This window comes from Notolabrus celidotus, chromosome 1 (genome assembly GCF_009762535.1).
Source record: "Notolabrus celidotus isolate fNotCel1 chromosome 1, fNotCel1.pri, whole genome shotgun sequence".
Taxonomy (NCBI): Eukaryota; Metazoa; Chordata; class Actinopteri; order Labriformes; family Labridae; genus Notolabrus; species Notolabrus celidotus.
The window spans coordinates 12,364,605-12,381,734 of NC_048272.1; the positions used below are offsets into that span (position 1 = coordinate 12,364,605).

The 17,130-nt window shown below is 39.7% G+C and overlaps 1 protein-coding gene across 1 annotated transcript in view; it reads left to right on the forward strand.

Moving 5' to 3' along the window:
- Window positions 1–877: 877 nt before the first annotated feature.
- Window positions 878–17,130, forward strand: part of LOC117817033 (protein phosphatase 1 regulatory subunit 1A-like) — a 37,535-nt gene continuing 21,282 nt past the window's right edge. Inside the window, exons 1-2 of the mRNA XM_034689483.1 lie at window positions 878–970; window positions 1,132–1,298. Coding sequence (XP_034545374.1) covers window positions 1,218–1,298 — 81 coding nt within the window. The 5' untranslated portion in view covers window positions 878–970; window positions 1,132–1,217. The remainder of the gene's footprint in view (window positions 971–1,131; window positions 1,299–17,130) is intronic.

A 17,130-nucleotide genomic window follows, 5' to 3' on the forward strand; every position in this document is an offset into this window, starting at 1 on the left:
TGTTTCATAACCATTTGAAAACTTCTCATAGGAGCTTTAAATTTATCCAATTCTTTTTTTTATACAACGCAAACCAGATATTTTATCTGGGCAAAACCAAGAACGGGGAAACATTATCTAGTTGGATTTCATAGTCAGCTTTTTTGAATGACCCATTGTTAAGATTTGATATGATCACATTACTTTTCAACAGCTGGCCCAGATTTTTATTTTAGTGTTTTATTTTCAACTGTGAGGTAAAAACTGTCATCAGGTCGTGTTTAAATCTTTGAAAAACAGCTTAGAATTTGAAATAAAAAACAAGACATCTCATTACTTTAAATTAATGAAAACAACAGGTGCTAAGTGAGGACCCCCTCCACCAACACCACCTTGTGCTTTTACCATACTAATAATTGCCACCTTTAAAATGTTCCATTTATGTGAACTTCCAGGGACTCATTGAATGTTTGAAAAGACATTTGGATGAGTTTGTCAGTCTCACAGGTGCAATCCTTTGCATTGTATTTAATATTCTTAGGGGTTTGATTACATTAAACTTTTGCATGTGAGAAAGTTGGGGTGTGCACAATGACTCATTCTGCATGAGCTTATATTCAAGCACATGTGGGTAAGTGATTTAAATAATACTTTTTCACAAAGCATCTTTCCTACGCATCCAACAAAAACAGAGAGCGAGAGAGTGAGAGAGAGAGAAAGAGAGAGAGAGGGAGATAGAAAGAGAGGGAGAGAAAATCTGTGTCGCTCTCCCATCTGTGCAGAGGCTGCAGCAGAACAGCCCTGATCTCAGACGTCCAATACAGACAGAGAGGAACCTGAAGAGGGGGCGGGCCTTACGTGAAGGGGAGTCTGGCACAGCCAATGAGAGTGAAGGAGAGGTGTTCCTTGCCCAGAATGCCCTTGTCTGAGTGCTGAAAGCCGGGAGAGACAGAAAGGAAGAGGAGTGAAGCCGGAGTGGAGACACCAGCAGGTGCTACGAAGAGAAAAAAAAGGGTTGAAGAGAAAAAGAAACAAAAAAAGATAGATAATCAGGGAAAAGTGTGTTAAAGATTGAAAGAATAATCAGACAGGAACTATAGTCTAATCTGCTCAGTTTTACTCAAAGTGGAGCCCACTTCTCTTCTTTCTCAGCCTCCTTGTCTCATTTGGATTCCCCTTCCTTGGATCACTTCTTCCTCCTCCTCATCTCTTCATCCTGTTTGACTGACAGAATCACCATGGAAACCGGGAGCCCCAGGAAGATACAGTTCACTGTTCCCTTGCTTGACACCCACCTGGACCCTGAGGCAGCTGAACAGGTGAGGAGGAGGGACAGGATATTGTTTGGGTGATTTTGGACTTTTCAAGGTTTATGTATGCATCATTTAAAGAACAAATTAAGAGTAAATCTGGGTTCATTCTGGCCAGAAAATGTGAGGAATAAGGTGGAAAGCATTTCTGCAATGTATCAGAGCAACAAAACTGCAACAAGAAGCACAGACACTGTCCTGAGTCCACAATTTCAGGATTCCAGTCTGGCTACAAATGACCCCTTTTAAGAAAGAATGCTTTTTGTGACTTATTACTCCCCTGCACCCAATTAGCAAGCTGTGTCCCTTCGATGGAGCGATAAAATGAGTGTGATTAATTTAAGATTGATTTTTCCTCCTCCTCTCTCAGCACAGCAGCTTCTCAGAGCTCAGCAGTGTTAAAAAGGGGTGTTGCAGTATAAGGATGAGTCTCTAGAGGTTTGCTGATGTTTTGGTTTGAGTGAATGGCCGCAGGCTCATTCAGCAGAGAAATACTGACTTAAGTTTAAACTACTATCAGCAATGTGTTCATGTGTCATTAGATTAAACAAGGATGTTATGGTTGGGTTTAAAGTAAATAATCAACAGAGGAAGTAAAGAAAGATAATAGCCTTAAACTAATATTTATAAGATCTGTATTAAAAGATGGGCAACGTGACAGCTCCCTGTAAGTGAAGCCAAATTATTCGGAGCTCCCATTTAGCCTGCCTCCTCCCTGTTAACAGATGGGACATGGGTCAAACTTTAAAATCAAAATACACAGAATTTTTTTTTGTTCTCAAACATGGTTTCGGTAAATATAATTAATGTGTCTCCTAATGCTAATGTATGCCATCATATTCATTTTCTGATAAATTAAGCCTTAATTAGTTTAGTTTTAAGATAGGGTACAACACGTTGATTGACAGCTCTGTTGACAAATTTGGCTCTTTACCCTATGTGCACAAGGGCCGTGTGTTTAGTCAACTGAATGTCGCTCTCACTAGTCAGCACCAGAATTACTGCTCAGTTGAACAAGTTATAAATATTTTTAAATTTCCAGGCCCCAAAGGCGAGTCATATACTGCGTCTAAGCTGTCATGCAGCCACTCACCAGCAGCTGGAGCTGTAACCCTGGTTAATGGTTACAGTCATAACGTTATAATGCTATACTACTCGGACGTAAACAAGCACAGATTAAATCTCATACACAATACTGGAGGAAGAATTCTGATCCAGAAAATGGAGATGAAGTTGCATGTAGTCTGTATTTGTTTAATCAGGCATATGACCACTCGACAGGAGCCAAGTATTACCAGCACTGGTATGTTGACCTGCAAGGGGTATTGAAGGCTGATGGTGCTAGCTCTGCTAATGGTAGGCACACTCAGCAATTCAATTTGACATTGTTAAGCCACAGACTGAGATCCAGTGTTTAGATGTGTAAAATAAATTGTTAGACTGGACAGATAGAGGGGAATTTAAATTTAAATTTAAATTTCCATTTAAATGACTAGGAAAATAGTCTTTCTGAAAAATCCCTTGTGTGCACCAGATTAGCAGGGCAGAGAAGGAATCGCATATGAAAACTTAACCAACACTCACTCAATAGTCATTAAACTTTCCATAATCAATGCTTCAAATGGACTCCTTTAGCATTTAGACTAGATCTTGAATCTAATGTTTTATGGGTAAGTTAATGTCTGTTTTTTGTTAGCAGAAGGGGTGGGACATAGCTGTGAAAGTTGATTCCACCTGCACAGAGTCTGGCTTCAAATGTACATGATGTCATCCCCTGTTGCAGGGGGTATTTTGGGATCACTCTTAAACAACAGGAGGACAAGGGGACATGTTGTCCATCACTCAATCAGTAAATGATCTCAACATTACTGAAAGCTACAAGAGCAAAGAACTGAGTTTTAGAAGAAACACCAGTGAGTGCATTCCAGTGTCTCCAGAGAACATAGTGAAAAGACATGTCCCATTTTTATAAATATATCATTAACAGGACGGGTCATTTATAACTGATGAGCCTCCAGTCAAACTGGCAAAGATTTATGAGTCTGGCTACGCCTCCTTATGTCTCTCTCTTTCTCTTTCTGCTGTTCACTCCTCTCTCCACCATGACTGTGGGGCTCTGAGAGAAAGAAGATGTTAGTGTCAGCTTTGTACAGAGGTGTTTTTGTGTTTTGTTTGTGTTTGTCCTTGTGAGGACATTTTATTATAGGCTGAGTTAGAGCCTCTGGTATGATCAGATATTATTACTTTGTGAGGCTCAGAGATGTGAGGAGCTTAATGTGAATTATCTGCGGTGCTGGAATGTACCTGTGAACTTTAGTACAACTTTGAAGGTGTTTTGAGACTTTTGGTGACACTATCTACCTATATTCCACTTTATATAAGGAAGAAATGTTGAACTTTTGACTTCACTATGATCCATTTCAGAAGAGTAGAAAATAGGTGAAAAAATGGTGTCAATGGACACAGGTCCTAATACACCATAATGACTATATGTATAAATGCTCCTCCAGGATGTGGAGAAAACTACTTTTGTCAGCATTATTTATAATCGTTAATCTCAAAGAAAGATCAAAAACTTATCATTCAAATTGAGGACATATCTACAAATTGCTCTAAATTCAAAACAAATGCAAAATTATTGCTGTTGAAATGTATAGTTAAAAGATTATGTGTCCTCAGATCTTGTGTAAGATCAAAAAAACATGTCATTTGATTGTAGTTTCAATACAGTATGAGTAAGTCAGATCACTTTCCTCAGCTTGTAACCTCAAACTGTCATAACTGCTGCCTCTGAATGTAGGTATAATAATACATTGTAGCTGCACAAAAGAATACACTTGTATCCACACATATAATACTTTAGTATCAGCAGAGTAACCTTGGAGACTTTTTATTGGAGATATCTAACAGAAGAAATAAACAACTCCCAAAAGTGGCATCTAAGGCATGTAGATTACTGTGCTACCTTCTTTAAAATACAATGCTCCACATATTAGAGCTGCAAAAATAACTGCTGTGTGACTCTGTCAGCAATGACGCAAATTATGACAACAAATAACCATTAAAAAACCTCAGTTTAATGCTCAGTATTGAGTAAACTATTGAGTGCACAGTAAATTATACAGGGAGAAGTGAATTAGGGGCTGGCTTTAACAACAGACTGTTTGCCTTCATTCTCTTCCTTAATCAGAGCTGCTGATGCAAACCCAATTCCTCCTACTGTGGCTATTTTAGATTTTAAAAACAATGAAACTGGTACAACCTGTCCTGCTTCATGGGAAAAAATTAAACATAGACCTAATTAAAAGCAGTATGAGTTTGTTCGTCTGCACTGCATACACATACACCTGTTCCCTCTCTGACACTAGCTTCTTAACAAGTGTTTGTTTTCTACAACCATTACAAATTGCACTGCTGTTACTAAGGTAACTACAGATCTGGCTTAATCAATTGAGGGACTGAAATCTTCCAAAGATCACAACTTTAATGAAAGTGCCAGCAGATGGACATAAAGGCTGTGTGGTGGGATTATCCAGGAATGAATCTTATTGGTTTGTGCTGCAGTAGAACTCATTATGTAGCTGTTTGAGCCGAGAAACATTACATGTGTAATTGGAGATGTGATATTTAGAAGCAGTGCATCTGTATATTGGCGCCTGAGGTACATTTGAAGGGCTTTATTGGTAGGTAAGTCTGAAGAACATCGCCATGTTGTATTTTGTAAAATGACTGTTCGTCTAAATGCAAGAGCTTGGGTCTTTTACTGTGTGCGTCTTTGCAGTGCAATTGTCTTTCAATTTCCTTCTGTGTAAACAGCAGGCCCTGTTTAATAACATTTTCTAGTAAGTTTTACAAAAAAGGAAAGAGCAATGATGGCCATTAAAGATGTGATTAATTGTAAGGCGAGGAATTTTAAAGTATTAGCAATCCACATTCATTAAGACAAGCATTTATTGTTAAATTAATGTAGTGTTGCATTGAACATGCTTGAATATCATCAAGAGTTAAAACTTTTGTATAATGCATGAATGTCTGTGCTTAAACCCAACTTAAAAAGGCCCTATTTTATACATTATAGTCCTCTAATAAGAAAAACTACAAAATCAATCAAACTAAAGTGAAGCACTTTTTCCAATACTTTTAATTTTGTCATGAAAGATTAAAGGGCTGGTTAAGGTTGTGACAGGACCTGATTTAGCCTACAAAGCCAAGGGTTGATTAGGTCTCAAAAGAGCAACAGTAAGCATGGTAAAAGCTTGTCTGATGACTTCTGAGACCTCACATTTAAAACACATTTTGTTGTTGATTTGTTCCAAGGACACTGTGCCTGTCTGCTGGCTCTTACTTACTCTACTTCAGTGGTCGACGGATCTCCTTTTAGTTTTGTACAAATAGAATTCAGTTTCTTTTTTCTGTGGAGACTCGAGAGAGATTTCAGCTTTCAGAATCAATAAGCACTGCTGATACTCGGCTGATTACCACTGAGACTTCCCACTTTTGGGGCACATTTTCCATTTGTTCTAAGGTCACTCTGTGTGGCCACTGAGCTTGCATGGTGTGCGGTTTCTTAACTGTGTAATGGTTTAGAAAGGAAGATATATATCTTCATATTTTATATACATTTTTTAAACTGTTGTACGCCATATGTGTGAGGCATCTGAGACAGTATGACTTCTTGCTTCTCAAGAGTGTGTTTTTATGTTTGTGTAGTGTCTATAAAGAGAGAGAAAGATGACAAAGACGGAAAGCCCAACAACAGTGCAACAGTCATACATGAAGTAGAAAAATGAAAGGATACCTGTAGTAAGAGAAGAACAGATAAGTGTGTGTATGAGCTTGTCTTTATGTTTGCAAGCACACAGATTAATGTCCCGCCGGGGGGCTTCACCCACGGTTCAGTAATCCCTGCAACCTGACACCTCCCCAGCATGTTGAATCAGCCTCCGTGGAGAACTGCCCGTCAGTCAGAACAGCCTCCCTGAGGTCTGACCCTCAAAACAACAACAGCAAACTCACTCTCTTATCCATACACAGACACAGTGTGTGCCACCCTTATCATAACCTCACATTAGAGCTCACTGTGAACCTAACAACAAAAACAGACTGAGGCCGAGACCCCATGGTGCCAGTGGAGTACATTAAAGACAGTATTTTCCCCAATCTAATCTTGTTTTCTGTTATTATTCACAATTCTTCTTCCTATCAGCATGTTGTTAGCTTCAACAATGTGACTATTTTGCTGAAAGGTTTTACAATTTGTGACATGCTTATTTATTTCCCTACATGATTTCTTTAGATGTTAAGGTTGATTGCTCTCATGTCTGCCCGTAAATCTAAAGCTTGCACAAGGTGTCGGTGAGCATAGCTTATCTTAGCTTAGCATAAAGACAAGGATATAGCTAAATTGGTTCTGTGCAAAGGATATAAGATAAGTTTGCTGGACTGTACTCCAAAAAGTCTTAAGGTCTGGCAGTGAAATCCCCTGTAGTAAAACACACTAAAGAGGTTTTGTTTTGGGTGCTGTTTATTTTTGAAGAACTACTAGCCTGGTTGTACTTCTCGATTTTAATGAAAACTGGTGGAAGAGCGTAGCATGTGCAAAGGAACAATGCATTAAATGTTGGACTGGATCCAGATCAAACCATAGACTGTATAAAATATGGACGTAGGATCCTGCTGTCGAGCAATTGTGACGTAAAGAGGCGGAGTTTGAGCCTCCTAGCCAACAGCTACAGTGTTCCTGCAGGCAGCTGTGCCTCTCATTGGAAGACTCGTAATCTCAATATCTTCGAAAATTGCCGCGTTAGAAAAAAATTCACCCACCTCACAGTGAGAGGACATCGAGAAATGAGCTATCTAGACTACACTCGTCTTTTGTACCAGGCTGTAAACATGTTAATTTCTGCTGTAAAGATCGGCTTTTTCCCATTCATGTGTATGTGACTTCCAGTACTTCCGGAGCCAGCCTCAAGCGGATCCTCGATGAACCGCAGTTTTTAGCACTTCCGCATTGAACTCATATTTTTAGACCGGAGGTTGCCGATTGGATCAAACTGATAAACAAGAAATAATACTGACCATTTGAATTCTTAAAGCTTTGTAAACATATCTAGGCGTAGTAATTGTGCTTACTTACTCGTTGCTGCTTCTAAAAGAACGTAACATCAGCATTCATGGATACACATACTATCTTGTTCTAGAAAGACAGTAAGGAAATTGGTGAATTTAAGAAGAGCTGGCAGGTAGATTTTGACCTTTTAATCCGAAGAACCAGGCTAGCCATGTCCAACTGCTTTAGTCTTAATGCTAAGTTAACTAACAATTTTGCCCTTTTACAGTCTTTCGTTTACTACAAATATGAGTGTACATTGATGGTGATGGCAAATTTGTTTAGGCTGTTGTTTTAGCTTTTTGCCAAGCTTAGCTAACTGGCTGCTAGCTGAAATTTCACAGACAGCTACAAATATATGCCATCAGATTGTATAAAAACAAAGATGGCACAAAAGCTCCCCTGAAGCGAAGCCAAAACTTTGAGAGCTTCTCCTCGCGACTGGCTGCAGTATAGGTCTTAAAGCCCACCCACTCCAATATTACAGATGGAACATGGGTTCAAACTAGACAGCTCTGTTGATGAATATTTTGGCTTCACTTTGGAAAAAGGGAGGAGACGGAGGTAAGTCGTTTTTCAGATTGTAGATGGTAGCGTATGTATAATATGATTAAAAGAGCTAATAATGTTACCATAAATAAAAAAGATAAACATTACATTTCGTCCCAGTACAACACAGTAAATATTGAACTATTTCACCGCTTTTATGATTCAGACGAGGAACATTTATGTCCAAAAACTTCAGTCCTAAGCAATCTATTCCTTGTTGACATGATGAATCTTGACATTTTGAGGTGATGCTCTTTTATAGCAGATGTATCATTGCTGACAGCGGCCTCACTCATACTCTCTTAGCTGGCATGTGGGACCATCTTTGTCCTTCACTGTAGAACATAACAATTACTGAAGGCCATTTCCCCAGAATAACTTTGGAGTGCAGTGGATTACACTAATTTTCACACCATGCATACCTCAAGCACATTAAAGTAATGTAGAGCAATTGAACTCAAGATACATGGTTTAACGTGTAGATGTAGTCAAAGCTGCTCTGTCCACTCTTAAATGAGCAATCATAACGTTGATTTCTCTACTTTTACGGTGCTGTCTTTTTTTCCTGTTTACTACTTTGAGTCAGGAACAAAAGTTTAAGGACGCTGATAAAAAGGTTGGTTTGTCTGTGAACTTCATCCACAAACATTAGTGTGTCTTTAAAAGAATTTGCTTCCGAGGCCAAGGAGCTTAAGCCATCTAGCAAACATGAGCCCTCTGTCCACATGGCATGCAGACATGATTTTTTTCTTGACTGTTTTGCTTGAATGTTTTAGAGTGAGGTATTGGAAGTAGATTTGAGCTGCTCTTTGTTGTGTTGGGGTAAGGTTACATTTAGGAATGTTGATCTACCAGCAAGCCCCTGTTCAGTTTGCTTAGACTCAATCTCAATTTTTATCTTTTTGCGCTATTGCATGTCATCTAGTTGTCAACTGCATTTTATCACCATCACTATCATCAACGTCCACATCTTCATGAGCACTAAAATCAATATCATTGTGATCAATAACATTGCTAGCATCATTATCATTTACCCCCTTTCGACCAAAGCAGTTTCAGGGCTGGTTCGGAGCTGGCACTCAATTGGGAACCGGTTTTTCGTGTTTCAACTGAGTGAACCGGCTCCTGGCCGGGAACACCGGTTCCAGAGCAGCTCCAACTCTTTGCTGGTCTAGAACCATGAACCGCTTACGTCAGGGTCGAGGGGCAGGGTTGCCGTGATCAAAAACACAAACCAAACGTGTTTCCGCCATTGTCCTGCAACAAAAAGAGACTAATGGATTCAAGGCAAAGCAGTGGTCGGCCGAAGAGACAAGCTGCTGTTGTCCACCATCGTTGCTGTTGTGGGCGAAAGTTTGCGCTGCTGGGAAAAGCGGTCACGTAAATCTGACATCATGACGTGCCTCTTCCACGGGCTTGAGCGGGCGGAAAAACAAAAGGGTGCCATGTTGGTTCACGATTTCAACAAGCTCGAACCCGCTCCGAACCAGTGCGAGCACCAGCCCGGAAATACAAGCCGGTTCGCGTTGGTCGAAAAGAGGTAATTGAGAGCTGAGGTGTTCATGAAACAGTTGGGTCTTCAGCTTTTTTTCAAAGGTTGAATGAGGCAATGAAAGAGGTAGCTCGTTCCATCACGGGGGATTACAAAGGAGAGGAGTCTAACCAGTGACTTAGGGCCTTGTTGTTATAGGATTACCAGGCTCATTTTACCAGCAGAGTGAAGTAGGTGGTAGGGAGTGTCATCCTGGATGAGGGGGTACTGGTATCTGTTTTTGTTGCTGGTTTGGAAGCAAGGTTTTAAATTTGATGAAAGCCACAATTGGGAGCCAGTGAAGGGATTTGAACAACGGAGTAATGGGTGCTGTTTTGGGTCGGTTGAATAACAGTCACACAGATGCTTTCCAGATCACCTAGTTTAAATGTGCATGCAGGAGGGCCTGCAAGGAGGGAGTTGGGAAGTCAGGGCCCTGTAAAAGAGTGTTCTGTATTGGGCCCTTTCCATGTAAACAACTTTGTATTGTAGTATTTTTTCAGTCTCCTACCCCTGAGTCAGATGCCTCTGTAGCTAGTGAGCTGCAGCTTCTACAACCTTCCAGTAACAAGGTTGTTGGCATGAAATTGGAGTCCTGCTTTTTCTTCTTTTATTTGCATTCAATGGCTCTTGACTCAAAACGGTCAAATAATTTCAAGAGGAAACTCAGTTTAATTTTGAGAACTTGCAAAAGTTTTGCAAGAATTATAGGGCAGGACTGAGGAAAAAAAACAATTCCAAGGTACTTTACACATTAAGTCCTGTTTTGTCAGTCAAGCCACAAATACTAGCGCTTGAAGGTAACTGCAATAACAGACCTTAGAAGGAAAGATGGATTTCCAAGACATGAATTTAAAACAAAATGTGCAAACTCTGAAATAAACAAAGATTTATTTTAGCTGTCGGTCTCGTTCCCTGTAAAGTTTTGATTTCAGCTATAAAAAGTATGGCTTGTGAAGTGGATCTAACCTCCAGTGCAGTGAATGTGTGACATTCATTGATTAAAAACATGAAGGACTGCTGTGGAGAGGTTGACAAAGACTGATAGAAAATGAGAAGGCTAAAAAGACTCAGATAAAAGAAAGCAATGATCAATGATTTGAGATATTCAATGTCCTATGAATACAGTATTTCCCTCTATTCAGGGCCAAATGAGGTATGAGAGAGTCTGAAAAGACTTATAATGGCTGAGCACTGATTGTAGCCTGAACAATACCCAGATCATATTTCAAATGACAGGATGAAGGATGTGGAATCTCGCAAATTCCTGTCAGCGCGTTGCACTGAATCTCTGAAAGTTCACCTAATGACAAGGTGTTGGGGAAGCTTTCTTTAACCTTCATTTCTGCTGTAATTTACAGGGTGTGTATGACCTTTTCTGATTCAGGGCCCTGGCTCGTGTAGACGAGTTTCTTCTTGTGAAGGTCACAGAGCAGCTCAGACAGCGCAAAGGTTATAAAACCATTGATCAAGGGTAGGAGGTAGAATTTTCACCTCATCCTCTGGGCCTGATGTACGAAAGGTTTGTCCAGCTTTTGTGCCTTCTAGACCTTAGACAATGATCTAATGAGACAAAAAGATACTGGAGGGGGTGGAATGCACCAAATGCTGTACTGCATTTTTGAACACCGCTGCTGTTTGTGCATATTTTAATGACGCATTATGCATTAATTTGGGGCAAAATTGTCCCATTTGAATGCAAATTACCTCACTACAAAAACTTCTAATTCACTAACATCTGTGTGCCATGAGAATTAAATTTTTACCATCTCCTGGTAGATCTGGTGGTCCCGCCACTGTTTTTCCTGATTGTGATCATGATTGCTCCACCTCGAGATGCCTTAAAGTAACCCACCTTTACATCACGTTGACATTACCTTTATTTTCTGGCAGGCGTTGTTAGTTCATTACACACCTATACTACAAGATCAGTACATAAATGTAATTTACCACTTTGTCCACAGGTGGCACCAGAATCAGCACAGTCCAAAAGCTCCTTACAGTTGCTTTAATGTACACAAATTCAGCATTTATTTTTGCCAATTTTCATACTTTCACTACTTCATCTAATGTGCAGACTGTGCTCAGGGTACAGTGGTTTCTACTCTCTGGGTTTAGATAAGGTTGGAAAATGTTGAAATATTTAGAAGGCTTTGCAGTTATTATTCATCCTCTTATGCAAACACAGCAGTGTAGTCTGTGGGACCCTTAACAACAGATTTTTTAAAAAGCACAATAATTAAAAATTAAACAGAGCAGTAAGTCTGCAGTCTCCTGGCCTGGCCTATATTTCGAAGCCACGGGTATTTTGCCCCCACACAACAAGAATATCAGGCATGCACGGCTTTTCCAGCCCACCCATCATTTTGAAGGCCAGTATTGTTCATTGTTGTGAGATGTGACAGAAGTTTTAAATGGAACGTGGGCTGAAAGGCAGACACGTGGTGTGAGGGGTCGAGCCTGTCTGGTAAGCGGTTGGTATTTGTGTGAGGGAAGGATCGGAGAGTTTGCTCCGCTGCCGGCTGAGGAGAATAACAATGACTCTGGGCATAATCAGTTCTGCACAGCTACGGCACATTTGGGCTTTAATGTGGACTGAGGGGGGGATTTTCTGAAATAGCAACAAAACGCAAACAGACACACAAACAGGACTAGAAGATTATAGTGTACACAAGATAGCTGAATAAAACTTTACTTCAATGCAGGATTTTTACTGTCCTGATCTTCAAAGTGCTTCACATTACATGCAAACAAAATCAGATACAGATATTGTATAACAGCTCCTCACAATAACAAAAGTATAGCAGGAAAAAAATCAATCCAGCACAAATATTACCTTAAAGTTTGATGTGATAATAACTTTCCACAGGAACTAAAGACCTGATAGGAATGCAAATCTATAGACATGGGCTCTGAATACGCATGATGCACCTTCTCAGGAGACGTCACTCAGGGGATCCTCAGTGTAACAGAGTTGCACAGAGCCTTATACATAATTACCCGACTTGGCTTGGGATCACAAAGGTCCCCCTGTATTTATTTTTAACTTAAAACCCTCTATTTACAGCCGCAGGGACGTCTGCTGAGGGTCGATCATTTCTGAAGTCTGACCTTGGCCAGTAGAATAGATTTCCGATTGCTGTGGTCTTATTCAAGGAAGTTTTGAATCAATTGGTCATTGATTTTAGCAAGACGTTAATGTAAAAGCTATTTTGAGTCAGTATTGTTATTGTAATAGTAATTCTGAATATTGCATGGCTCTGCTTTGAAAATTGCATTTGAATGCTGCATGTCAATACTGTGTTAAAATCAGTTTCCTGCAACTTACATCCCAAGTCATGTCACAATGTAGCTCAAAGTCACCTGGATAGATAACTTGCTATTTTATCTTGCTTACCCTATCAGATTATAATTTGTCTGTGGGTAAAGTATGACAAAAATGTGACATTTACACCCAACAAGAAGCGAATAAGAGGACAGTGGAGGTGGTGAAACAGCTCATCTTGGGTGCTTGTGTTTAGGTATTTAAGATAAGATAAGATAAGATATTACTTTATTGATCCCCCGGGGGGGAAATTCAGTTGTTACAGCAACCCAGACATAAGTACAATCAAGAAAGAAGTTTCAATAAGTACAAAATAAGTACAATAAGTAAAAAATAAGATAAAAAAATAAGTACAAAATAAAAATAAAGAATAAAACAAAAAATAAAACAAAATAACATAAAATAAATAAAAAAATAAAATAAAAATAAGTAAAATAAAATAGATAAATAAAGCTAGAATACAATTTAGATATATACAATGTTACAAATGGAATTTAAATTAAATAGCAGTAATTACAGGCAGTATTAAAAAATGTTTCAGTAGTGACAGGTTGACATGGTGTGATTATGGTTGGTAATGACAAATTAAGCAATAAATAGAAGAATATTTGTATGTAATATGACCATGGGTTGTACTTAGAATAGTAATGTAATTTAACAAAATATAATATAGCAAGATAATTATATAATACAGTATATTATACATTATAATGCCAGCAGCAGTCAAGAGAGAGTTCAGGATGGGATGATGGAGTGTGACAGACAGAGCAGGGATGTTATGGATCTGTTCATGGGGGGGGGGGTCAGTGGTCAGCATGGTGCAGTCTGTGGCCTCCATTACTGTTCAATTTAGCAAAGTAAAGTATCCAAAATGTGTTTTAAACAACTTCAGGATTTGATAACTATTAGACACTAGACCACTGGCTCGTTAGTCTGCTTGGTTGCTACACTGTAAATTAGCCTGGATCCTCTCAGTTCTTTCCTCCAAGCCTTTTTTTGTTTACAAGGGTGTAATCAAAGAGCAAAGACCTGTATTAAACATGTTGTGTAGTCGTGGGCTGATTGACCAGGTGGCTGATTTCAACATCCAGTTCACAAGGATTCAAGCTCCAAAAAAGTGTTTGTGTTCTGATGATTGCGCCAAGAGTTACCCTACTACAAGCATGGCTCCAGATGGTACTAAACATTTTATCAGTGGCAGCCATATTGGTTGCTTATGGAAATGCCATAAGGGTGCTTGAACCCGCCCTTTTTTGGGATAAATGGTTTTGATTGGCCTGACCTGAATAGTGTCTGATACAACTCAGTCTTAACTGAAGGAGGACTGTATGTACCCGTCAAAGCAAATAAAACATAAGCCTAGAAATCTGACTGGATGCAAAATAAACCTGGCCTGTTTCTATATTAGCCTAATGAACGATTTTCAACATAAGTGTATATACAAGAAGGCAATAGAGCTTAATCACAGCCTTGTTGTGCTGTGCTGCAGGGAGATAACACTGAATTGCTGAAATGTGTCTCAGCATATGAGCTCAGCAGTTTTCTTAGAAAAGTGTAAAAAGCAGTGAAACATTTCTGCCTGCTGGCTAAAGAAAAGAACAGTTCTTCACAGCCTCCTCTCATTCACACAACCTTCCTGTTCTCCATGAATCTGATCTGAAAGGTAATAGAAATTAAGCCTCTTCAAACCTGAATACCCAATTAGACTGTGTGCAACAGAGGCACTACAGAGTGCTGACTTTCATTACAGCACATTATTCTGCAGCTACATCTGTATGTCATGTCATTAGAATGTAAAGCTAATCAATTCAGGTCAAACACGTGGAACAGCTCTAACAGCAATTTCTGAGTGTGTGTGTGTGTGTGTGTGTGTGTGTGTGTGTGTGTGTGTGTGTGTGTGTGTGTGTGTGTGTGTGTGTGTGTGTGTGTGTGTGTGCTAGCTGTAGTAAGAAGCAGTAAAGAGAGCGACAACATGAAGTGATAGAGTCTGAAGTTGTGTTTTGTGCTTCTGTTGAGTGTTATTTATTTCCTTTCACATTTTTTTCAGCACAGCAAAGCCTCAAAGTCACACCTGCACCCTGGAATTGCAATCCAAGGGCAAAGATGTTCACTCCTGATTCCCCTCTGTCTCTTTTTTTCAACTTAAACTTTGAATGCACCTACAAAACTGTGCGCCCCATGGCTGTGTTTTCCATTGTACAGTGACAGCACTGCTCCAAAACCGCAGGCTCGGATTCTGCACAGCCTTTGATGTTTTGTCTCTCAAGAGATTTTGCTACTATCTGATTTAAGATGGCTCATGAAATACCTAGTGATGCTGCACTAGACGGAGGTGATGGCTGACTGGAGTTGACTACACTGCTGTGTAAGTGCTTGAGCAGCATTTAAAAAGGATGCACGGACGACTGGAGCTTACATGACTTCCAGTTTAGTCAGCAACTCTATCAACCATGTGTGTGAGAAGTGTGTTTGTGTGTGTGCATGTGTATGAGTGTGACTAAATAATTTATAATCCAGTTAAAGTCCTATAACACAGCCTTTCAGATGTAAAGAGAATTAAAAGAGAGAGGTTATCACCTGATCCTGGAGGCGGATGAAAATGAATCACTGTGTTTTCCTCAAGAAACTTAGGCCCACAGTTTTAGAGACTTAGATACAGTACTGATTTAATTTAAAATTCACAGAGCAACGCATATATTTTTTACCCTAAAAGCTAGTTATCAGCCTAGGGATATAAGCCAAATTTTTTGCTGTTTGAAGGCTGAAACCAAAAAACAAAAGGTGTGAGCCCAAAACTGGCTTCGTACTTCAAATTGAGCTCTCCTCCCCACCTGCTTATTGCTTTTTAATCTTTTAAAACTTACAGGCACTATGGGAGAAAACATCATTGTCCAAGTTAGTAGTCTAAATACTGAAGATGGCAAGATTTGACAAAGATCTTATGTGCAATAAGGCGTTTCTTACCTCAGCTAGTCAGATTTTACAAACAACATATCGGCTTTACATTGTGTTTAATTATAGGACTCCCATCAGTGCCGCAGTTGAATCACTAAACTTGGAGTCTCAGTTGAATCTTGAGGCCCAAGTGTTAAAGTTCAAGTCAAGTAAGAGTCACCGGGAAAAATCTGAGCCACTTTATCTGAGGATTTATAAGAAAGGCGGTTACTTTAAATCAAATTACCAATGATGTTGCAGCCCTGTGTGTCCTGCATAAATGCACAGCAACTCCCTTACTGGGCATACTCATCATTTATTCTGTAGTGGGATCATAAAAGTAGCTGCAAGCCTGCTACTAATCAGAATTTTAATTGACAAAACATCCTGGTCTCATAGCATAGTATAGCATTTCAGTTAGTGTTTTGGATGCATCTTGGACAAAGTTTGAGGTTCTTCCTGTCCACTCTCCAATGTTTCTTTTACATATCTCCTTTTGTTTTTAATTTGCTGTAAATCCTTTGAAAGCAAACTGCACCATTTGTGACACCTCTTCAAGCATCCTGGCAGCAACTGTTGTTGAACAAGATACCACAGGAGCGTGTATGCAGGTGAACATGTGCCAGCTGCTCAAAACTGAGTAAATTATCAGGGACTTAATGTAAAATACTAAAAAAAACGAAAAACAGTCCACAACTATAAATTAGTCTGAGTGTCCCTCTCCTGGCTCTGTTGTTAAATAGCAACCATAGACAACAGTAAGTATCAGTAAAAGTAGGTGTGCTGAAGGGTTGAACTGACTGGAACTTGTCTGGCACTGGTCCAAAGATAAAGAGTAAAGCATGATGTCTTATTTTTGGACAATTGTCACTGACAAATCTGGCCACCAATTTGTGTGTCCAGCCATCTTGTATAGCTGCCATTAGTGAAGAGGCAACTCAGTGTCTGCTGTGCCTGTATGGTCCAACATGGATCAGGCATTGTGGCAATCCAGGCCGTGGATTTTACTGGTTCAGACTTTCACTTTTTAAATATTAAATGAACAATATCAGTTTACCCGGCACTTTCAAACTACAAAGGTTATACATATTGTATCTCTGATTTGATATCATTTTCAGAGTGTTCTGACAGCTTTACTGTAGGTTTGTGACTGCTCAGCTTAGTGAAATGTGCACACTTCCATGTGTTATCCCAGAATGTTTCATAGCTGCTGCGCTCCAGTCATGAGCCAAGAAGCGAGTCTGTGGTGGCAGGCTGCCCGGCCGATCTCATTGCAGTGTGAGATTCAGCATCACACTGAACAGTCTCGGATAACTTCAAAGTGTTAGACAACCAAGCCCCAAAAATGCATCGCACGGGCTGCCAGCTTTATGAGAGGAAGAGGATGCTGAGT